General features: G+C 47.3%; 1 protein-coding gene across 1 annotated transcript; it reads left to right on the top strand.

The window, feature by feature from the left end:
* The first annotated feature begins 3,069 nt into the window (after positions 1-3,069).
* Positions 3,070-20,872, top strand: LOC105698824 (tyrosine-protein phosphatase non-receptor type 9). The gene is made up of 10 exons (XM_012423410.1): positions 3,070-3,328; positions 7,005-7,238; positions 7,340-7,429; positions 8,610-8,750; positions 15,850-16,113; positions 16,348-16,736; positions 16,818-17,057; positions 17,148-17,298; positions 17,424-17,631; positions 17,723-20,872. The coding sequence occupies exons 1-10, from the start codon at positions 3,296-3,298 to the stop codon at positions 17,950-17,952; spliced, it is 1,980 nt and encodes a 659-aa protein (XP_012278833.1). The 5' UTR covers positions 3,070-3,295; the 3' UTR covers positions 17,953-20,872.
* The last annotated feature ends 206 nt before the right edge of the window (positions 20,873-21,078 follow it).

Here is a 21,078-nt window from a genome sequence, read left to right on the forward strand (position 1 = left end):
CAGAGCGGGAAAACGAGGGAAGCGCAGTCGAGGGTCGACCCTCGCAAGACCCACTTCGGGTGTACCGATGGCATTTCCATCGGTAACTTTCCGAAATTAAACATTCAAAACTGGAAACTACGACACCCATGTTCCCAGGTAACTCAAACGGAACGCATACCGTGAGGGAGGGCGAGGGACAGGGTATATCGTAGACCGGGAACCCTGAAGAGGTGCGGATGCGTCGTACCGGGGGAACTCCGCAAAGAAAAAATGTCATGAATTATTTAATAAAGTTAGGCGTAATTGTAAGGTAGATGTGGAGGAAGATGGGGATGGTGTCTGGACTGGTCTTCGAATACTCGGCGAAAGTTACATGGAACTTTCCACGAAGAAAACCTCCCTAAATGGTGGCAGTGGCGACGGGGAAAATCCCTACCATCTTGCCCAGCTGTAGGAGAGAGTCGACGGGAAAAGAGTTTGCGTCGAAAATATTTAGAGAAGATTTAGAAGAGGTTTAGGAAAATTTTCGAGTATCCGTTCCTTCCCTTCGAAGCTATTGTTCGTGATTATCTTTATCTCCATTTTGCTATCAAGTAAACAATCGAAGTTACCAACGGTACGGTGCACGCGTAAATCGACAATCGTCTCCAACCCAATTAGACCCCTTCGTGGACTTCGTTCTCGTGATAGGGAGGGTCTTATCGGATCATCCCCCGTTATACCTCGGTAAAACTAATCGCATTTAACGAGGGTTGCTCCTCACGCTGAGTCAGTCACCCCTCGATAGACTGTAGGAGGAATTCCTGGCTTTTTCCTACGTGACATTCCTTACAATGAGACAGCTCTACAAATTGCCAGAATTTCGAAAATTTTCCCCTCGGCGTACCGGTGTAGAAATATTCCGACCTCGTTAAATTTTTCATTAACTAGGAAGGGATTTCCGTTTCAATGGGTACATTCCATGTAATCGGAACTTTTGGTTTCCTGCAGAATCCGTGTATCAGGAACGAATTCAGGTGGATATATAATTATTACCTTTCGACGTGTATTTTTTATTTCTCTGTAAAATTCGGTTCGTTATGAAAAAAAGTAACCGAAGTTAATATATCGCGTGACGTGAACGTCGTCCCCAAGTGAATCCATTAAATCATTTGGTTCACTTAAATCACCGCCCGTCCATCAATGATATGAGAAAGTTTCACCATTATTCAATTGCCGACATTGAGCAATTTTTTAATCACAATACGGAAGATAAATATTCCTTTACCTAATAGACATTGAACTTGCTCTTGACACGTTATTATGTACCATGTCGAATATCATCAAAAGTCATTGAAAATTAAATATTAAACGCTTAACTCTAACTTTCCAATTTTTTAAATTTTAGTTTAAAAATAAGAAAACCGTCTATTGCGTCAACGAATTGATGAGATTCGATAGAATTTGTTACGAAAAAGTGTCACCAAGCTCGGAGGACTGCGGGGGGTACTTTCCCCTGCAGGGGTTCCTTCTTATCGTTGACCCCCACCACCTTATCACGCGTAAACACGAGTATAGGCGTCAAGCGAGCAGAGATTAAGCTCGTTACACAATAATCATGGAAATGAGAATGAGGAACCGGCGACAAGATTTTCGAGGAGGCGTGTACCGATTGCACGATGAGTGTCGAAAAGCTTCTCCCAATATGTCGTAATCTTATCATTTTTGCCCGCAATTGCATCAGTCGCATTACGCTGGGAGTCTTTAAATCCTAGCCTGTCTACTCGAAAGTCAAGAATTCATGGCGCCTCCAGTACTGGCGCTGTTAGCGTCACGAACAACGACTTTGTTTTTCATTTCGAAACGCCGATAGTAAATATCTCCGTCAATTAAGAATTATCTCGGCTATAGCGATTGCGGCTTAAAAGGGAGAATACTCGATTCGCATCATTCGAGATCGCATCAAAAGCGTGAAATTTTATATCTGAGCGATCACTGCACGTCAAAACTGCGAATCCTTTTAAGAACGAGCATTTGTTAATAAATAAATCTGTAGATCCCCCAGTCAACGTTCTGTAATTAAATCGAGAACACCCACGATAAGACCGATTAACTAGGTTACTTGATTCGGATGAAATGCATGATCGTAATAATACGTCGTGCACCAAGGAGGCAAAATGGATTTCTTGTTCTTTTTTTTTTACGTTCGGCGTGAACTTGCAATTCGAATCGTAGGCTCGCGGACGCACGAGTTTTCCTTTCAATCCAATGCTTTCCGCTTGGATACCATCAAAACGGAGAAGTTCTGTAGTTCTTCCTTCCTTTCTCGACACCCCTTCGCCGAACACCCTCCCTCGAGTCGCCCCATAATGTTTCCTTTCAACGAGTTAAAAGGGACTTCGTGCTTTACGTCTCACAGAAATCGTGGCTACTTCGAGAATCCACGTTTCTCGAGTGCTCCAAAGCCAGAGACGAAAACGTGTCTGGACTTTCTACAGATTCTCTTGCAGAGTGATCCGTGCGTTTGTTTCATCTAAAAGTCTGCCGGTAGCAGAAATTCAAAGGACGATCGCCGTATAACCACACCAGACCAATGGTTAATTTCATTCCGACGTTGAAGAACAATTTTTCTAAACACATTTTATCGATATAAATCGACATTTGCTGCTTTATTTTTAATCGTCACCTATAGTGTAGTGCAATTTATTTTCTATTACTTACGTAATGACGCTTGATTATTTGTAGTAATTTATAAGTCATTTCTCCAACTTTCGGCAATCGCCACAGCTGCCATCTGCCGACTATAAGGGAAAGGCCCTTGATAAGACGCCATCTTGGATTGGCAGCTGCGGTCGGTTCGGAGTCTGCAGTCGATCACATATCTTTCAAGCTATCCTTAAGTAAATTTTTACTGGGATAAAATTTCCTGTTCAAGAATCTTCGATGGATCTTTATTTGCAAGATGGTTTTTCAGTTCTTGTTCCGGAATACGAGAGTAATTACGATTTCGATATATCGATCTCAGCCGGGAGTCGAGAGTGGATTGGCGGAGCCAAGGACAGATGGCGCGGCGGGAGCCAATCGAGACACGGTCTGTTGGCAAAATGGCGGCCATTCGGTACGCGAAGACGATCGAGCGCTCGAGCGAGCAGTGCTGTGACATGAAGCGAGGCAGTGCATGGGTGCCCATTGGTGTCGAATACGTCTCATAATTCCGCTGCCGGTGAACCTCGAGGAAGTACGTCACCATTAATGCCGCCGAGGATGCCTGTAAATGCGTTCTCTACGAGGCGCTAGTCACCCGGCTCGAATCCGTGTTTAATTTTAAGCCAAGATGGCGACAGCGTTGACCGTCGAACAGGAGCAAGTAAGTCGCTAGTATTGCACAGTTGTACGTACGCGCCGAAGTAATCGGCCGCGAGTATTAATTTAGGAAAACCATAAGAAATTTTCCGTTAATCTAGGAGACCACGCGGGCTCTGAGATGCCTTTTTAACCTCTTCTCCATAGTGTAAACACAACACCTGCATCCGGTGATTGTCAGCTCAGAGAATGACAGGAGGCTTAATAAACGGCGGTTTCTGCCAGGCGCGAGAATTCAGGGACGATTCAATCAATCTTCGATGTTCAGTGCTGTATTCATAGGACTCGTATACCCAGTGTTTACTCAACGTTTATCTCAGTCCCTTCCCAGTAAGATTGCAATGATATGTAGTTTCGTCACTCCATGAGTAATGGAGATACCAAACACCACGTTTGACACGTGACGTTTCTCAAAACTTGCTGACCAGTTGCTGGTACCAGGCAGAATTGTCCCTTGTTTTTACACTGTTGGTAAATATCGGTGGCTCCACATGTGAAATTCTACATCAGAGATTATTTACAACTCGACCTCAATTATTTGAATTTTGTTGTACCTTTTTTTAATTCGATTCAATGTCGAGATACTTTGATGGGTCATTCCCTGATTATTTATCGGAGAATCGTACATAGGTGCGTGGATGCAGAAAATATTGGAATCGACAGGTATTGTCGATACGTCCAAGCATCCGAATGGGTGGAAAAATTTCATGTAGAAATCGATTAAGCGAGTGGCTGGGAATGGAACCGCCGAGTTTCATAGAATTTTTACAGGCGGACAAATTCCGGGAAAAAGGGGAACAATGGCTGCGATTTCTCCATTGAAAAATTCCTATGTAGCACACGGCGCTCGAGTGCTCATTATTCGTCGCCGTCGTGCTCCCCTTTTTACTTCCAAGATCTTTTTTCTACTGTAAGTCGCGCTTCAAATGCGCGTCACACCGCACGTCTCGCGAAGAACGAGAATAGTTGAGATTAATTAGAAAATTTCACAGTTTTACTTGAATTTTTTTTTTACACCCTGGGACGTGGAATTTTCTCCAGGCACGTTCTGATTCGGTGATCTTTGTCCTAGGAAATCATAGTTAACGGAAAATAGATAAGTAACGAATAGAATTGGCTGAGGATACCCTTCAGTGAGTTTTCCCAGGCGTTTCCCGTGGAGGTAGTCCAAGCGAATCCGATAGCTAGGGGCTCCGAAAAGCACGAGTGCCTCCCTGGCAGCATCCTCCGCATTTGCTAGCCCGCTCCTAGGGCGGTCAGGGTACCGGAAGTGCCGGGGGAGAGGGGCAAAGCCGAACACCGGAAATAATGTCGGTACATCCGAGCCATCCGCCAGAAAAGTATCAACGTGGAACGCCCGATCCAGCCTATCGGAACTCGGCCTCTAAAGGCTCGATTATATTTCATGAAAAACGGGCCGGAATCGATCCTCGGTCGCACGCTGATAAGGATACGCGCTGATAATAGACTGCGCCAGACACGAGACGTCATCGCGCATGCAAATCGCACGAGAAACCGCATCGAGAACTCGTGCTCTCGAAATTGCCGTCATCTGTATAATAGATGCACTCGGGGATTGAGAAACGTCGCGAATTTCTTTTTTATCTTTTTTCTTTAAACGCGGCGCACGTGAATTTCTTTCTTTTTTTGTTCAAGGGTCTTTTAGAGCGAACTCAACCCTCGATGCACACCGGCGCCGGGTCCTTTTCATGTTTATTATTTCACTTTTCCCTTTTTCACCGGTTTTTCTTTTTCCACTTTTTTTTTTTTTAACGTGTGTTCTTGTACCCATATGGCGGGACGTGTATTCTCTTCGACGGATTCCAGTCAAAGACGGATTCTAGCGATGCGTCAGACATTTCGCGTGAAAACACTCGAGGGCATGGCGGAGGAGCGGCGAAGTGCTTTTTCTAGCCGCGTTCTTTACGCGTTTTTCCATTTTCACGCGAAGCACGTATAGCGAAAAGAATGCCCCGAGTCCATCGTGTCTTCGCTGGGAAATGCAGTAGCGCAATGGTGTTTTTGCGGTTGTTTGCGCTGTTATATAATTGTTGGCGACGCGGGATAAACCATAAATTTCTCTGGAGGTTTCCACCAGGCGAAATGAAATTCCCCAGCGAAGGCATTAATTTCGTAATGACGTAACTTTTTTTTTCCATTTTCAAATTTGAGGATAATTAATTTTGTTAAGGTCAGGTGATTCTTCGGTTAGAATTTTGGTGATGAAAAAGTTCATGATTTCGCGGTTAGAGCGAAGCTCCCCTCACACGCGGCAAGACTCCACCGACGAGACACCACACGCGCAATTGCGAACAATTGTGCATCCAGACTAAAAATAATAAACGTACACTCGCAAAATTAGGAACAATTGAGGACCCCCCGGCGGCCGCGCCGCTCGGAAGTTGGTGTCCATTGATTCGAAGCAGTTCAATAGTACTCGGAGAGTCCAGGCTATTATTTTGTTACACGTAGAATGAAACAATGTGTAGGTTACCGCGACCCGGTACCGGATTACCGGCGTTTAAAGCATTTAAACTGTTTAAAGCCTGTCCAACTGCGGGCATGAGTGTGCCAGCAGCGGCCTTGTTCGTGTACACGCTCGGTACTCGTCGAGAGTATGTACGCCGTGTGTACTCGCACATACGCGTAAATTCATGTGCAAGACCGACATCACCCTGTAGGTACGACTCGTACCGGTCGTTGGAATTTTTTTCCCCTCGCTTTCTTCTTTTTTTTTTATTTTATCTCTTTTAATAATAGCTCTGCAAAGTAATACACCTCTAGAATATGTGGGATTTCCTTATTTAAATTACAGGAATTAGATAATTATGAGTGAATTATGGTGTGTATGTTGTCTTGAAATTAGTGATTAATGATGGAAATAAAATTAACTCTGGCTCGGGAAGGTTGCTATATTTCTGGTCAATATCACCGAAATCGCAGTGATAAAAAATGCATAGTATGGATTCCATGTTGTCGGATAATACGTTCCAGGAAGCGATTCGTTTAATTAAAATTTCTTTGTGGACTGACGGTGTATTTATATGTGCCGGGAGGGTGTGCGATGCGATGGAATCCGGAATTTTCAGTAAATCGATGAATGAAGTCGATGCTGCGATAAATTACGGATTTTCGTCCGAATTCATTTCTTCCTCGGGTCTTCGAGTTACTTCCGTTAATTTTATTGCGCGTCGTTTGGTAATTCTTGACTCAAGTTTTCCGTAGGGATTTTTTTTCCCGGAGCATGTGACTCGAAGTAAGAGTCCGAATGGGTGTTTCAAGTTGAAGTACCATGACCGCAAGGCCAAACGTAAACGAACATAATTGATGATTGAACCGTGAAGATGTGCCGTACACGTACACGCGTCCTCGAACCGTGGTATATTTTTCTAACGACGTAAAACCGTGAAGTGTTTCCCTTCCCAACGTGATTTGCAACGTCCTTTATTCGTGGATGAAATATTTTTGACGTTTCCGAAAATTTTCAACATGACATCCCACGTGAATATACGTGATACGGTTACTTTTCCATCCTGTACGTATTTTGACGCGCGAGTACGTGGAATGGCAGATTTCGTCGGAGCAAAATAATCCTGGGAACTATTAATTACAGATGAAAACGGTGATAAATGTACACCGGTTCCCGGAGCCAACGGTTTACGCGACGATTTGTTTTGCAGGCAACGAAGGAGTTTATAGAGACGGTGAATAAATGCAGAGCCGGAAGGCGGGTCGGACCAGTCTCGTGGAGCACGGCGGTAAAATTTTTGGCCGCTCGAAAGTTTGAGGTTTCCAGAGCTTTGGCCCTGTACGAGCAGCACGAAGCCACCAGGAGGAGGGAAGGCCTCGCGGTTTTGTATCCCACGCAGGAGCCCCTACGCAGCGAGCTACGCACGGGTAAATTCACCGTCTTGGTAAGTCCATTGATCGGAGAGGAAAACGGGACGTGGTCCTTTCAGGGAAAGGTCGTTGATTCACGGAGCAGAAGGTAATCGATCGTGGTTAACTGTTTCAGCCCTCGAGAGATGCCACCGGAGCAGCCATAGCTATTTTTACCGCGCATTTGCACCTCCCGCAGAACACCACCCATCAGACCACCTTGCAGGTATAAACTGGATTCTTCGCCGAGCGACGTTATGCTAATGGCGTGTACTGTTTACATGGCTACTGTCACCTCGGGATAGCTTTAAAACTTGACCGAGACGATTTATATCGGGCCGAGCATTCTCCCTATAATGGCTGTACAGTCGTTTCAAAGAACGACCTCGAGGACTGGCGAGGCGATCCGACCGAGTTGTTACGTGCTCCGGGCGCATTGAAATTACCTCGAATTACCCGTCTTAATAAATTTCCAAGGGTTCTTTAACTACTGCACTTTCTAGCTGCGATTGCCGTTCTTGTCTTTTTTTTTTTTTTTTCTCCCAGAGACGGTTTCCGTCGACGTAATTTATTGGGCGGTCTCTCGCGTATTTTCTGATATAAATGCGGTGAGTGACCAGAAATGTAGGCGACGCAACGTGGAAAATCATTTCTCGAGCCAGTACTGTGAATTGCGCATTGCGTGACGTCGAGGTGCACCGCTCGTCTCGGCTTCGTCGTTTGAACGGATGAAATCGATTAATTTGCATGTAGATGACATTTTTCATTTTTCTATCTCGTCTGACTTTCTTTCCTCCGCAATGTGGTAGTCAGGGTTCTGCAATGATTGGGGAACGCATTCGGTTTTTATGGTTATCACGTCATATGGAGTATATAGAAGAAGAGTGAGGTGGAAACTTTACGTCATTATTTAAAATGACGTCAGTCATTGATTGCGTAAGAGTCGCTCGTTCTAGCGTCGCGACGTCATCGATTCCTCGTTCATACGGGGAGCCTTTGTTCACGAGATCCTTTATTAGAGGATGATCACTGGGTTGAAATAAAAGCCATACGAGGTCTATGGAACCGACGGAATGGCAAATTGAAAGCCCTGCAATTTCACATGGAATTACGCACTTTTCAATGTCTGTGGAACGTTTAGCTATCCGGAGAATCGTTTCTTCAGGGCCAGTGTTTAAGTCTAACTTTTCTGATAATTGCATCACGCGATGACTAATTAGTAATTGTTCCCTGTGAAGAACACCGACACGTCCTCGTGTCTTTTCTTAGAATGCTTAGTCTATGTATAAATTGTTGGCAAATTTTAAATCTATATTATCCGTATTGCCATGCAAGATTTAAGAAATGTTAAGAGCGCAAGAGTTGTGGTTTTTGAGGGGAATCTTGATTTCCTTCTTTTTTTTAAGGGCGTGGTATATCAACTGGACGCGGCGTTGGAGAGCGCGGAAACGCAGAAGCACGGATTGGTCTTCATCTATGACATGTCCGACAGCAAGTATCAGAACTTTGACTACGACTTGTCTCAGAAAATTCTCACGCTCTTGAAGGTAGGTCGCAGACGACTTCTTCGGAAGAACGACACGCACCGTTAAATTTAATGCCGGGTACCATTAGAGAGAGCTCGCTCCATTTCGTAGTGTAACTTGGGCTTGCGACACTCGTTTAGTTGGCACGGTTGTAGCAACAATATTTACGCAAACGGAGCGCGACAAATACCTGCAGTTTAAAGAAGACTTTCTCGAGGTGGTATTTTTAGAGAGACGTGCAATGTTATCGAAACAAGTGCATCGGAATTCCTCGACGAAGAGCTCGTTGTTTATTGCCGTGACATTACATCGACGGGACCCGGTTCAACGGTACCTTTTGCATGAATGTCTTCAGGGTAAAGGTCGATTAACACGCGCTCAGATCACACGTAACGAACCCATGACAATGGCAAAGGGACCCTTTTGTGACCCCGTGAAAGCGAAATCTCTGGTATCGATAATCGATAGGAAGTGCCCAACTCGTATGGTCCCGTCTGCTAATATTTCGCAAAGTAAGCTATCGATTGATTGGCCGACCATATATCTATTTCCAATTAGCTTTACGTTATACTCTTGTGGGAGTCTTTTCGAGGCACCGTTGGTTCATGAATTCTGGATATCCGCAGCATTTGTTGGTACCTTCACCTCATTTTGCGGGTAGTGTAGTGAGCTTCTTCAAGATCGAATCTTGTTTGTCATGGGCTTGCCCAAGAACGTTTATCGGGGATATTTAATCGGCGCTACTGGTTTGGCTTCGATTGCGTGCTTCTGCTGAAAGCGGAAAAAGATTGATTGAGTTGGGCTTTGGATTGGTTGCCCGATGGAGCCTGGATACGCTACTCCGCAGATTCAAGTTGTAAGATACACGAGGATTTCCAGAGCTTCGCCTGTGTTTTATGGCAGGACATTGGACACGAAGACGCGTACTGCAACTTCGCGAAACGTCAGCAAGAAGACGAGAGAGCCAACGGGTACAGGAAGGATTGCCTGCTCGTGAAACCTATAATCCCTTTTCGGGGCGATATTGCTATTGGTGCTTTTATTTTGCATCCAGATGAGAGCGAAGATATTTGGAGCGTGAAATAACTAAGTTCCGATGCGAAGACCGATGTAAAACATATATTTACCTGCAGAGAGTGCTCCTCCTTTTTCACGACCGCACAAGAGGCACGTCCTGTTTTTCTTGCCCAACGAAATATTATTTCCTCGTTCCAAGCGAATTTTGGAACCACGAAGACTTCCTATGCGGGGGCAATGACTAGGGCAATGTCGAAGACACCGACATAAATCAAACTAAAATTGTACGTCACACGTGTGGACGGAATAATGGCATTATTAGCATGGCATAAGTGCTACCGCGTGTAACGCGCCAAGAGACTCTTCCTATAAGTACCAATCTCAGAATCGTACTTAAAGATGCGCCTACGTAACGAGCAGATGCGTTTCGTATCGTACACGTGTACTCTCACAGGTACGAGACTCTATCTAACGTGCCAAAGTGAACGCGGGTCTGCATACACTTTTGCGGCACTCTACGGCACTTCCTAGCCGGTGCGATTGCGCAACCGTAAGTCGACTTTGCGCAACGAGAAATATAATAAGCCCCCCGATCGACGCACGGCCGATTTCCCGATGATTTACTGAAATCTCGAAATTTTCAGTTGCGTAATCGAGGACCCGACGTCGGCAGTAAAACCGCAGGACATCGGCGAGAGACGAAAGCGAAGCAGGTTGGAAATAGCTCCCTCCTAAGTGACTTAATGCGCGGTGAGTCATCGCATTTAAAAGGGTGGTGGACTCTTCAAGGTGTAATTTTCAATTCACCCAGTTATGATCTTGACCTGACCGACTTCTGCCGTCGAGCGGCGCTATTTTCTGCGCTCCGCGTTGGACGCTCCACCAGTTGGCCGTTTCTCCCGTGGTCGACGAGCCCTTACCGATGGTCAGTGCCCGATTTCCAGCCCGGGAAGTGGAGGAAGGAGGATGAGAAAAAGCGGGGAAAACACGGGGAAACGTCGTCAGTCAATCCCCCGAAGTACATGGCGCAGCTCGGCCCGACGCGATTGGCAATCTACCAGGGCAGAACGCTGGAGTCTTCCGTTTGACCTCACATTGCGCCAGATCCTTCGATTCTTTCATACGCCCCGCGAGGGTATTAATAATCACCGGAAAAAGCCGCTGACAGCGACCCTTGACAATGTCGCGTCGGGGAAAGGTGAACATACCTTCCCACGTGGAGGCTCTTTTATTAGAACTTTCCGATATGTCAAATGTGCCAGCCACTCGCGGGTACGTGGCTCCTTTGAAGATCATTTCGAGCGGCCCGTTAAGGGATTAACTGGGTCAGGAAATTGGATTAATTACCGCTTTGGCATACGCTGATATATCGGCGAGTCTTCGTTTCGGCCCTTTGTCGGCACTCCCGTCTTCCCAGTGGCACCGTTAACCCCGAGTTTCGCCGACTTGTAATCGCTTTTCCGTTTTGCATCCCTCTCTGCCGCTTTATCCGCTTTTTCCCGGGACGTCGAAGGATCCCCTCGATGCAGAACGCACGGGGTGCACTCTGAGCCCTCCACCCCCCCGTGCATATCCGGCGCATCTCGCTCGGCAAATTCCGAACTAGGAACTTATTCCGGATCTTCGATCGGCAACCTGAATGCAAACTGCGGATCTGGGTCATCTCGGAACCGTCGAGACGTCCGCAACCTATGCGCGAGGAATTGCCGATGGCGAGCTCTTAACGACGTCGCCCCTGCGGGGGGATATAAAACCGAAGGGGTTCGCTTTAAACGAAACTCGCGTCTCCTCCATTTTACGACTCCCTCGCGCGAAAGAGTTAAGTTGTTCCGTTGCCACGTTTTTGCGAATCGCACTTACAACCGGCGACGTCCGAATCGAATCTTCCGGCTCTCTTCGTCCTAACTCGCGTTTTATGTGCCACCGCGGAACGTGTTTTAATAATCGACGAAGCAATTTTTCGTCGTCGAGAGGCGATACGATGTTCCCTTATAGCGTCTCAGATTCCTAGTTCTTAGAGAGAATTTTCAGCAAAGGGAGAAAATTTCTTTCGGGTCATGACATCCTTGCTTTGATTAACTCGGGGGGTGTTGATGATTCTTGACGTGACCGTTGAGAGCAAGGGGGAAAATGAGAGTTTATTAGACGACGAATTTTGCAATTGGGCCTGGAAAAGAAATATTTTCTTTTCCAGGCCCAATTGCAAAATTCCACAGAGAAGCGAGCGAGGCGGTTGAGTTTATCAACGGACGTCGTCCAGGGGAAGCCGGCTGCACCCTTCCGCATCCCGGTCCTATTTTCATCCCGCTCTCGCCCACGGTACCTGGCAGCGAGATGGGCAATGAACGCGAAGATCACGAAAGAATGAAGAAAAAAGGGACATGCATAGACGTAGCGTCAGCGCGAACGATGACGCGGTGGCGAAGAGGGCCGGTGCTCGGGCGTCGCGACCTCACGTCCCCGATCGCGGGTCGCCTAGGCCGTGCAGGGAGTCTTTGCCACGGAAACGAGGCTCGTTCGAGGGACCGAAAGCAGGGGAACAAGGGGAGACAGGGACGCGCACGCGCGACGCTCTCCGGGCGGCGCTATAGGCATGGGCACCCCGCGTGCGTCACATTACCCCCGACACGTCGAGCGTCGAGCGCGTCCCGCGCGTGCCAGGGGAGCCGCGCGTCTTGGCTCATTGAGAGGAGCGGCTCGGGTCGAGAGACGTCATCGCCGTCGCCCTCGACGCCAAAAACCCGGCGTGGTCGCGCTCCGTCCTCAGTCCTCGCCCGGAGCCCGCGCCCGGAGTACTGGTCGCGCGCTATCGATTGGCCGACCGCGGACCCGCGTCGACCCGCATCCGCCGAGTCGCACCCTCGCGCCAGTCGGGCCCCGCACCTCCCGCGGGTCGGATCGTCTAGGCGGTCCTCGCGCCGCTGCTCCGGCCGACCAGGTGGCGGCGGTCGCGCGCGCCCTCCCTCGACGGGCCAGTCGTGGTGGTGTCGCCATCCGGTGTAGTGGTGCTGCCGGGTGCACGGGGCGCGCGGAGCCTGCCACCCTCTCGACGCCGGACCTTGCCTCCCTTCGGTAAGGACTGCCGCTAAAGGCCACGGGGGGCTATCGATTGTTTTCGCGCTTCCCCGTGGAGCGACCGACTCGCCTGCGCTGGAAGTGGATTTTCATGGGGCATTCCTCGCGCCCAAGGGGACCTCGAGGTTTTAGGTTAGGCTTCCATTTTTGTGCCGGAAACGCGGAACGTTCCTCTCAACGGGTCGCTTTCAGGACGGACCCCTGAAAAAATCGGGCGACTCCGTAGGTCTTATAGAAATTAAAACGGAATTTTCCGGCGTATGTAAGTAGCGAGTAAAAATAAAAATGCCTACGTAACGTCTCGTTTTCCGAAACAATGGTGCGTGGTCAACGTTTACGTGACTCGATCCAATTATTTTTTCCCGACGGTACCGAGATGTAATATCCGAATGAGCGAAACATTTTTTTTTTTCTTTTTGATACATTGGTTCCCTCGACATGGAGGTGGGAATTATTTTTCCGAGGCCTTGTGATTTATTACGCGGATGCGTGATATGTGTTTTCCTTTAATACCGGTTGGGTAGTAAAACTCGAAGAGGGATGCGAGCTTTCTTTGGAAACGCGGAGAATTCAATTAGAGCCAAAGCGGGTAATATATCTTTGTTGAAAGGGGGAGACAGCTCTTTTTGATACATGGTATATTTCTATATATTTTATGCATTCGGTCCATCTCCTATTGTTGCCACCTTAAGTAAATATATATATCGTTCGCGTTAGGGTCGGAGGCCGATATATTGTTTCTGAAATAATTGGAGTCTCCAGACTGTTGGGATATTTTTTTTTTTCTCTTTTGAAGCCGGTCCGGTGACCGTCACGACGGTAATTGTTTACTGGTCACTCGATCCATGGCATGCAACGAGGCCGGCGTCGGCCGCGATAATTGCACGTCGCTCTATTATTAAATTATTATTGTCATCCTCCGGGGAAACACCCCGCGTGACGCATCTTCTCCCAAAGATGATGCCCGCGGTGATAATCCTAATAATCGAGGAGCTCGCAAGCCCGCCGGATAATCTCAACGATAAATCCATTCGGAATTTCATACATCGATAGAATGATATTTTTTAACGTATATTAAATCGCAAGTATTATCCTCGGTTTTCCATTGTAGTCTAAATGTCGCGCAAAAGGGTAAAAGTTCAGGGTGGTAATCGATAAGCGGGCACGGCTAATCGGATTGATATCAATTTTCCACCTGTTTCAGTTGTTGCGTGTAGGGTGACCTTGTTGAACTTTCCCGAGCGACATTTTATTGACGGGGTACCCTCGCGGATGGATTAACCGGAAAGGGGGATTATTTAATTTTGAGAAACACGTCGATTCGTGACGCCTCTCGAGCTGGTTTAATAAAAAAAAATTACAAAACATATCGGACAGGAAACTTCAGGGACCAGCTGTTTTAACTTTGTCGGCTTCACGGGTGCTCCTTTCAGGATCACTTGTTGCTGTAAAATGGAGCGCCCCCCCGTCAGGGCGATTTTACTCGCGAGTATCGGAGCCGCTTCGTTTACAGTTAAATGCGGCCCTTAATTAATATTTCAACTGCGAGGAGAAAGATCGCGAAAGCCTTACCATTTTCGGCGGCCATTTCGGAAAGTAAAACGTACGTGGGCCCGATCCAGGAAGTGAATACGTGATTGCATTACAATGCGCATATTTGTATCAGAAATCGGACATGTCGGGAGTGCGACTCGAGAGGATCTTTGATTTAATAGGAAACGAGATCCCAATCTCTTGCAACGGCGTTATTAATTTTAAACGTTGCTTTTCCCGGATATGGACTCGTAAATCGAATGCAATCCGGGCAATTATTCGGGTTCTTCCTTTCTTTAATTTTTTTTTTTCTTAATCCAGGAATTTTTCTTAGTCCAGAAATTTACATTGTAATTTAAACCGAAGAGATTGCGACCCGGCAGGATCGTTTCGCAAGACTCTTTTCGGACAGGGCAAAGTCGGCCGTGCTAAAGACGAATATCTATTTACGCCCTCGATGTTACCACGTCAGCAGGTCCGATACAGTGTCGGTGAAGTTTCTTGCGGGGTCCAAGTGACTTGCCAAGTAACCCGGCAGAAGTATTATCGTCATCGTGGTTATCACGACCGTTGCTGTTGATATTGCGGCCGAATCGCCATTATCGTTAACCCAACGGGTGCGTTTAGAATAGTAACGAGCCCACGACGTTCCCCCGGGTGTATCGTTAACGGTGGCTCCTCGCGGGACCATTTTGCCATCTCGTGGGACAAACTTTGTCGAAATAGTGGTGCTCCACAAACCTAATTACTCCGTCCTGGCAGTCCGAGTTTAAGATGGAATCGTTAGGCGGTATATATCGCTCGGACGAGAACGGATTTTCATTGACAATGATTTTTCCACCCGAGGCTCGCGCAAAAGACACGTTCGCTCTGCATGTCTCGCTCTTTTTGGTCCACGTAACCTTGGGTTAATTCGGTTTAACGCGTAATTAAGTTGAAAATTAATCAACTAGCAGGTGGGCGCGAGAAGGGCGGGTGCGCGGAAACGCAACTGCTAGATAATTAAGAAGGGCGAGCGGCGTTTCCTCGGCGCTAGATATTTTTAGACCATTATTAAACCGTCCTACCCCAACCCGTAGTATTTATAATCCAGGCGATCCAGGCTCCCGTTTAATCGGCGTATATCTGTGAAACGTGCTTTTCAATGAAAGGGGAGGAAAATGAACCCCTAGATCTCGTTGCCCCCTTTCAATTCCCTTTCGCCCATTTCATAGAGGGCTTCATCCCGTCGTTAAATCGTTACACGCTTTGTTCTTCTTTTCTGTATTTTTATTTCCTCTCTCCCTCTCTTTGAGAAACGGGAAATTTTTATATAGGTCTTCTGCTCCTTCCAAGAGAGGCTCGGTCTTTTCTTGCGACGGGCTCGGGCGACCCGTCGCGTTATTGCACCGAACTCGTCAATTGTTCGCGACGAGCGCATTCTTAAGGGCGATGCCTCGACTCGATAGCGAGCAAACGGTATGGCTGCATATTCATCGAAGTTATTCTCTTGCAGGGCGGATATCCGGCGAAGCTGAAGAAGGTGCTAATTGTTACGGCGCCTCTGTGGTTTAAGGCACCCTTCAAGATCCTCAGGCTGTTCGTTCGGGAGAAACTGCGGGACAGAGTCTTCACCGTGTCGATCCCACAGTTGACTCTTCACATACCCCGCGAATCCCTGCCACATCGGCTGGGCGGCACCTTGGAGATTCAGCATGAAGCCTGGCTCCTCCATTGCCTCAAATCCATGACTAATCGAGGAGGGGGTGAACTCTGCGAGGTCAGTTTGCCGAAGGACCGGCTCTTGAACCCCTGTCGGATGCCGTCGCTGTTAAAAATGGTTCGATACTTCGAGCACCGTCGAGGACGGATGTATACCGAACGCCACTTTTCATTGAAACCGGCCGTATACGTGCTGGATTTCGAACGGATATTTTTAACAACGGGGTAGACGAGTACCGGTCGAATCGTTGGATATTTCGTTTAGAGTAACGGGGGCTCGATGATTTTCCAGGTTACCCCCAGAGTGGGATCTCCACTGTCGCCTACGTCGAAAAGTGGCTCTCTTCACCTGAACCCCAATGAACCGCCTATCAGCAACCCGACCAGTCCCGTGAACGAGAAGAGCAAGCTCAAGAATGGCGTGGCGAACATTGGCGACATCGAGATCACCAACGGTGATATCTGGGTTGGCAGCGACGACGCACCGTCTCCGGTCCAGCCACCTTCTTCGGCAAGTTCTGGATTCAGCGACGATGACAGCCTTCACGGGGACCTCGGGCTTCAGGCCGTGTCCATGGAGCAGCTCATCGAGTCGATACACTCGAGGGGACGAGCCGGTCTCGTAGCGGAGTACGCCGAGATCAAGCAGAGACCCCCCGATGGCTCCTTCAACAATGCCAAGTAAGGATCGCCGAGATCCTTTCCTGGGACGATCGAGCTTTTCCGCTTATTAATTAATATCCATCTCTTTTTTTCCTCAAGGTTGAGGCCGAACCAGCCGAAGAACAGATACACCGACGTTCTCTGCTACGACCACAGTAGGGTGTGCCTTTCTCAAATAGATGGGAATCCAACATCCGATTACATTAACGCTAACTTCGTTGACGGGTACAAGCAGAAAAATGCGTTTATCAGTACTCAGGGACCCCTTCCTAAAACCTGCGGTGACTTCTGGAGGATGGTGTGGGAGCAGCAAACTCTCGTGGTCGTCATGACCACCAGGTAGGCATGGCTTGAAAATTTATACAGTTAATCCCAATGTTGGCTTTAATGAAAAGCAAGTTTCTCACGTTACGGAAATGTGCTTTCCAGAGTGGTGGAACGGGGCCGGACAAAATGCGCCCAGTATTGGGGCCCAAAGCCAGGGGACGAAGAATCCGCGGGTGGCTTCACTGTAACTACCCTTGAAGTTTGCACAAATCCAGATTACACGATATCAATGCTTCTTCTCACAAACGACAAGGTGAGCTATATTTCGTGCGTTATTTCTCGAAACGGGTCTAACCAAAAATAAAATACAGGTTTCAAGGAATAACCGCGTTCCGCGACCTTGAGGCTAATAAATTTCTGCCTTTCTTTTTGCCCCAGACTGAAGAAACCAGAGAAGTTTGCCACATGTTGTATACGGCATGGCCGGATTACGGTGTACCTCAGTCAGCCAGGGCACTCCTGCAGTTTCTATCCCTAGTGAGACAACAGCAAAGTAAAATGTTGGCCAGCAGAGGTGACACGTGGGCCGGCCATCCTCGGGGACCACCCATCGTGGTCCACTGCAGTGCTGGGATTGGAAGAACCGGTAAATAGAACTATAAATATCCGCAATAAACTGCGGGTGAACGTTTCGGTCTTCGGGAAAATCTAATCGATACGGTACCGTGTACTTTCAGGCACTTTTTGTACCTTGGACATTTGCATATCCCGACTCGAAGATACCGGGACGGTAGATATTCGAGGGACCGTTGAGAAAATCCGAGCACAGAGAGCCTACAGTATTCAGATGCCAGATCAGTATGTGTTTTGTCATCGAGCCCTCGCCGAGTACGCACTTTCCAGGGGGTTGCTGAGCCCTCAGCATCTCGCCATGCTACCGCCGACTATCGAGGAGGATTCCGATTAGATTTACCAATGATACGTGTCGACCCATACTAGATCAGTGTATTTCTCTCCAGGCATATGCTAAAATGATTTACTTACCCAGAGTAAGTACTGACGCGTCGTCAACGAAGGCCACTCTGACCGCGAGGAGTCATTTTGGCCTTCACCGTCGTTCTCGTCGATATCAGGCGGAGACTCGTTCCTTTCTCAAGTCGAATTCCCAAGTCAAAGAGGCCACCTAAACCGGGTTACTTTCTTGAAATTGTCCCTTCTCGCGATGACTTTGAAATAACGTGGACAAGACGGGCAATTTGCATCATCGACTTAGTCGTTGACTCACGCTAAAGGCAGGCCTATTAAGACTGTAATGAAATTGCACTTGGAAACGTGAGTCCTATTTCGAGCTGCTAGTCTTACGAGTCGGTGATCCAAAAGTAATGTCGTGCATGCGCCAAGGTCGACGTCTGACCAAGACTGGCTCGGAACTTGAAATCCTAGAAGTATATTATAATGTATAACAAAATGGTTTGCGCCGACCTCGAAACAGGCGGTCGATAATATATCGATAGGCATTTTTGGATGACCAAAGATTACCTACTACACAACCTTTAGAGAATCGAAACTCGGCGATTGTAAATCTCGATTCGTATTCTAATGGATCCTCTCCTTTACGGGCGGAGGGTAAATCAAGAGCGACGAACTGCCGTATTCAGAAAAGCATTCACCCTGGCCCGAACTCATCGGAGCCATTAAGGACGAGTTTCACGCAGGATCGATCTCTTTCTGAATACCGGTATATACGTATTTCCAAGTAGAGTTTATTTAAATATCGGACGACCTTGCAGAAAGTACACGAACCAAGAAGCATAGCGTGGACGCAAGGAGCGCTTCCCGTTGATCCTTATCGGAGCCTTCTCTCTCGAGAAAAAAAAAAGGATCGCAAGATCGTTGCGCGTAACGTTGATACGCGTAACGAGAAAGTGATCATTACCTGCAGGTATTGGCTGCTGAGGTTACAAAAAGGTTTTCTACGATTGAAATTTTACCAAAAAGAAGCCACGCGAGACTCGCTTTCGTCCAGCTCGAGGGAGTGAGCACGTATGTACGCGTGATAAGGAACGTTACAACCGTACAAATTATTTTGTACAGTGATAGGACAATGGTGTGGACCCTCTTGGTCCTCGTCCAGCGTCCGAATCCGTTATCACGCGCTTAATGCTATCAACTCCGGGGACACTTGCGACGCCATGTCGACGCCACGACCCAATCGACGAGCAGTTTTCAACGGAACCGTTAACCATAAGACTTACCGAATTCAAAACTTACAGGATTAAGATTATTAATGTACGTACGTAGAGTATTGTGTGCCGAGGATGGATGCGAAAGGCTCGTGCAAAAGTGGAGACCGAAACCGAACCGTTTCTAGCGAAGTGATGCCTACTTGAGTAAATTTCCATGGAGGAACTCGTATACGTTTAACCAGTCGATGTTTCAAGTTAAATGTTCTTCTCGACATCGTTGGTAGGAATAATCTCTCCGCGGTTAAGAGGGCAACGAAAGACTCGTTTTCGTTCTTCCAATGCTTCTGGGCTCCCGAGATGCGACGCGTTCGCTATTCCAAAATATCGTAGGAGCCTACAATAGTTGCTATCGGTACGACTAGTTTCTCCAGTTACGGTTAAACGTAGAATCTTTGTATATCCTCCGACGTTAACTGACAATATTATTCATCGGGCGTAGGTTGGTCAAGGTGAAAGCGCACATTTCTTGGATTTAGTTTTGACAGTCGCTCAAAGATACGTACACAACCTCGCACCTGATTAATTACGTCCGATTACGTCCACGTGCACGCAGAGAGACGTTTCGTTGCATCGATACCCATTTATCTTGGTTCTGTCGTACGTTATGGATCCCTATTATCGTAGAGAGCTTTCGCCCCTCGGCGGGAATTTCGATCTTTGCGTTACGTGTATTCCATCCTGCACCTAGGGTATTCGTTAAGGGCATATCATTATCGCTATCGTTATTACCGTATCCGTTCTTATCGACATCGTCGGCGTATTTCATCGACATCCCCCATCGTCGTCGTCATCCGTTCTCCGTTTGTATTACCATCCACGCCATTGTAGTCACTTCTATCATCGTGATCGCATTATCGCATTGACGAAACGTAATGAGTATATATTCGTACTAGATACATTATATAGCCAATTATTAGGACTTGGTTTGGACACGCTGTCTACGGCGGGTCGTATTTTGTACATACGTAGACGTGTACGTGCCCTCGTCCGAACGCGGATTCCGTTCCGATCGTCGAAGCCGTTTAACAGTATTTTTTTATGAGAGGAAAGTCAAAGGCACACAAAATGGGATTTCTTTTTATCGAGACTCCAATTCCGTGTGAGTGAGCGTCGTGTGACTTTGTCGTTACTCTGTAAGTGATGGTCCCCCCCACTGCGGTAAGAGGTGTCAAAAGAAATAGAATTATATTGTATACACACAGACTCACGAGAAGCCGCAAGTCTCCGCACGGTAGCGGGAAACCCTGTAGACCGACCTCGAGGGCTTTGTTTTCTCTTCTTTTCTTTTTTTTTTTTACCGTACGAATTCGCGCTCCGGTTCGCAAGCTAGCGGTTTCTCGGGAGGCGTCCCTCGCTTGGATGACATAGAATTTGATAAAGCTACAAATCGCTATATTTATATTCTCTAATTTATATCGTTCTCACAACTGTACTAAACCAGCGATTGTAATATCGGGTGTAACGCCTGTCTAATTAAACTGTTATAACTAAGCTGATACCTGGACTGGTTTGGGAGTGTTCGTTGTAATCGAAATTCTCCCCGCCAGTTGTCCTGGTTACATGTCCTCGTTTTAATTTCACTCGGAAAGGGTATTTTACTTACGCAAGACATGCTCGTCTAATTAAACATACTCAGTGTTATTATTCGATAACTTGCTTTATTACACTTCTACATTTCTTCTGCGTTTAGGAGCTCGCGCACTCCGGATGGCGGTGCCATCTAGCAGTCGCCGTTGGCGGCTCATGTACTCGTGATGGTAATACCAGAGATGAGTTGAAAGTGAGCAGTGTCGGTAAGCGTAGGTAAGCCACCACCGTCAACTGCCGCATGGTATTACCACCACGAG

Source organism: Orussus abietinus, unplaced genomic scaffold, assembly GCF_000612105.2.
Source record: "Orussus abietinus isolate OABI.00-Male unplaced genomic scaffold, Oabi_2.0 scaffold12, whole genome shotgun sequence".
NCBI lineage: Eukaryota > Metazoa > Arthropoda > Insecta > Hymenoptera > Orussidae > Orussus > Orussus abietinus.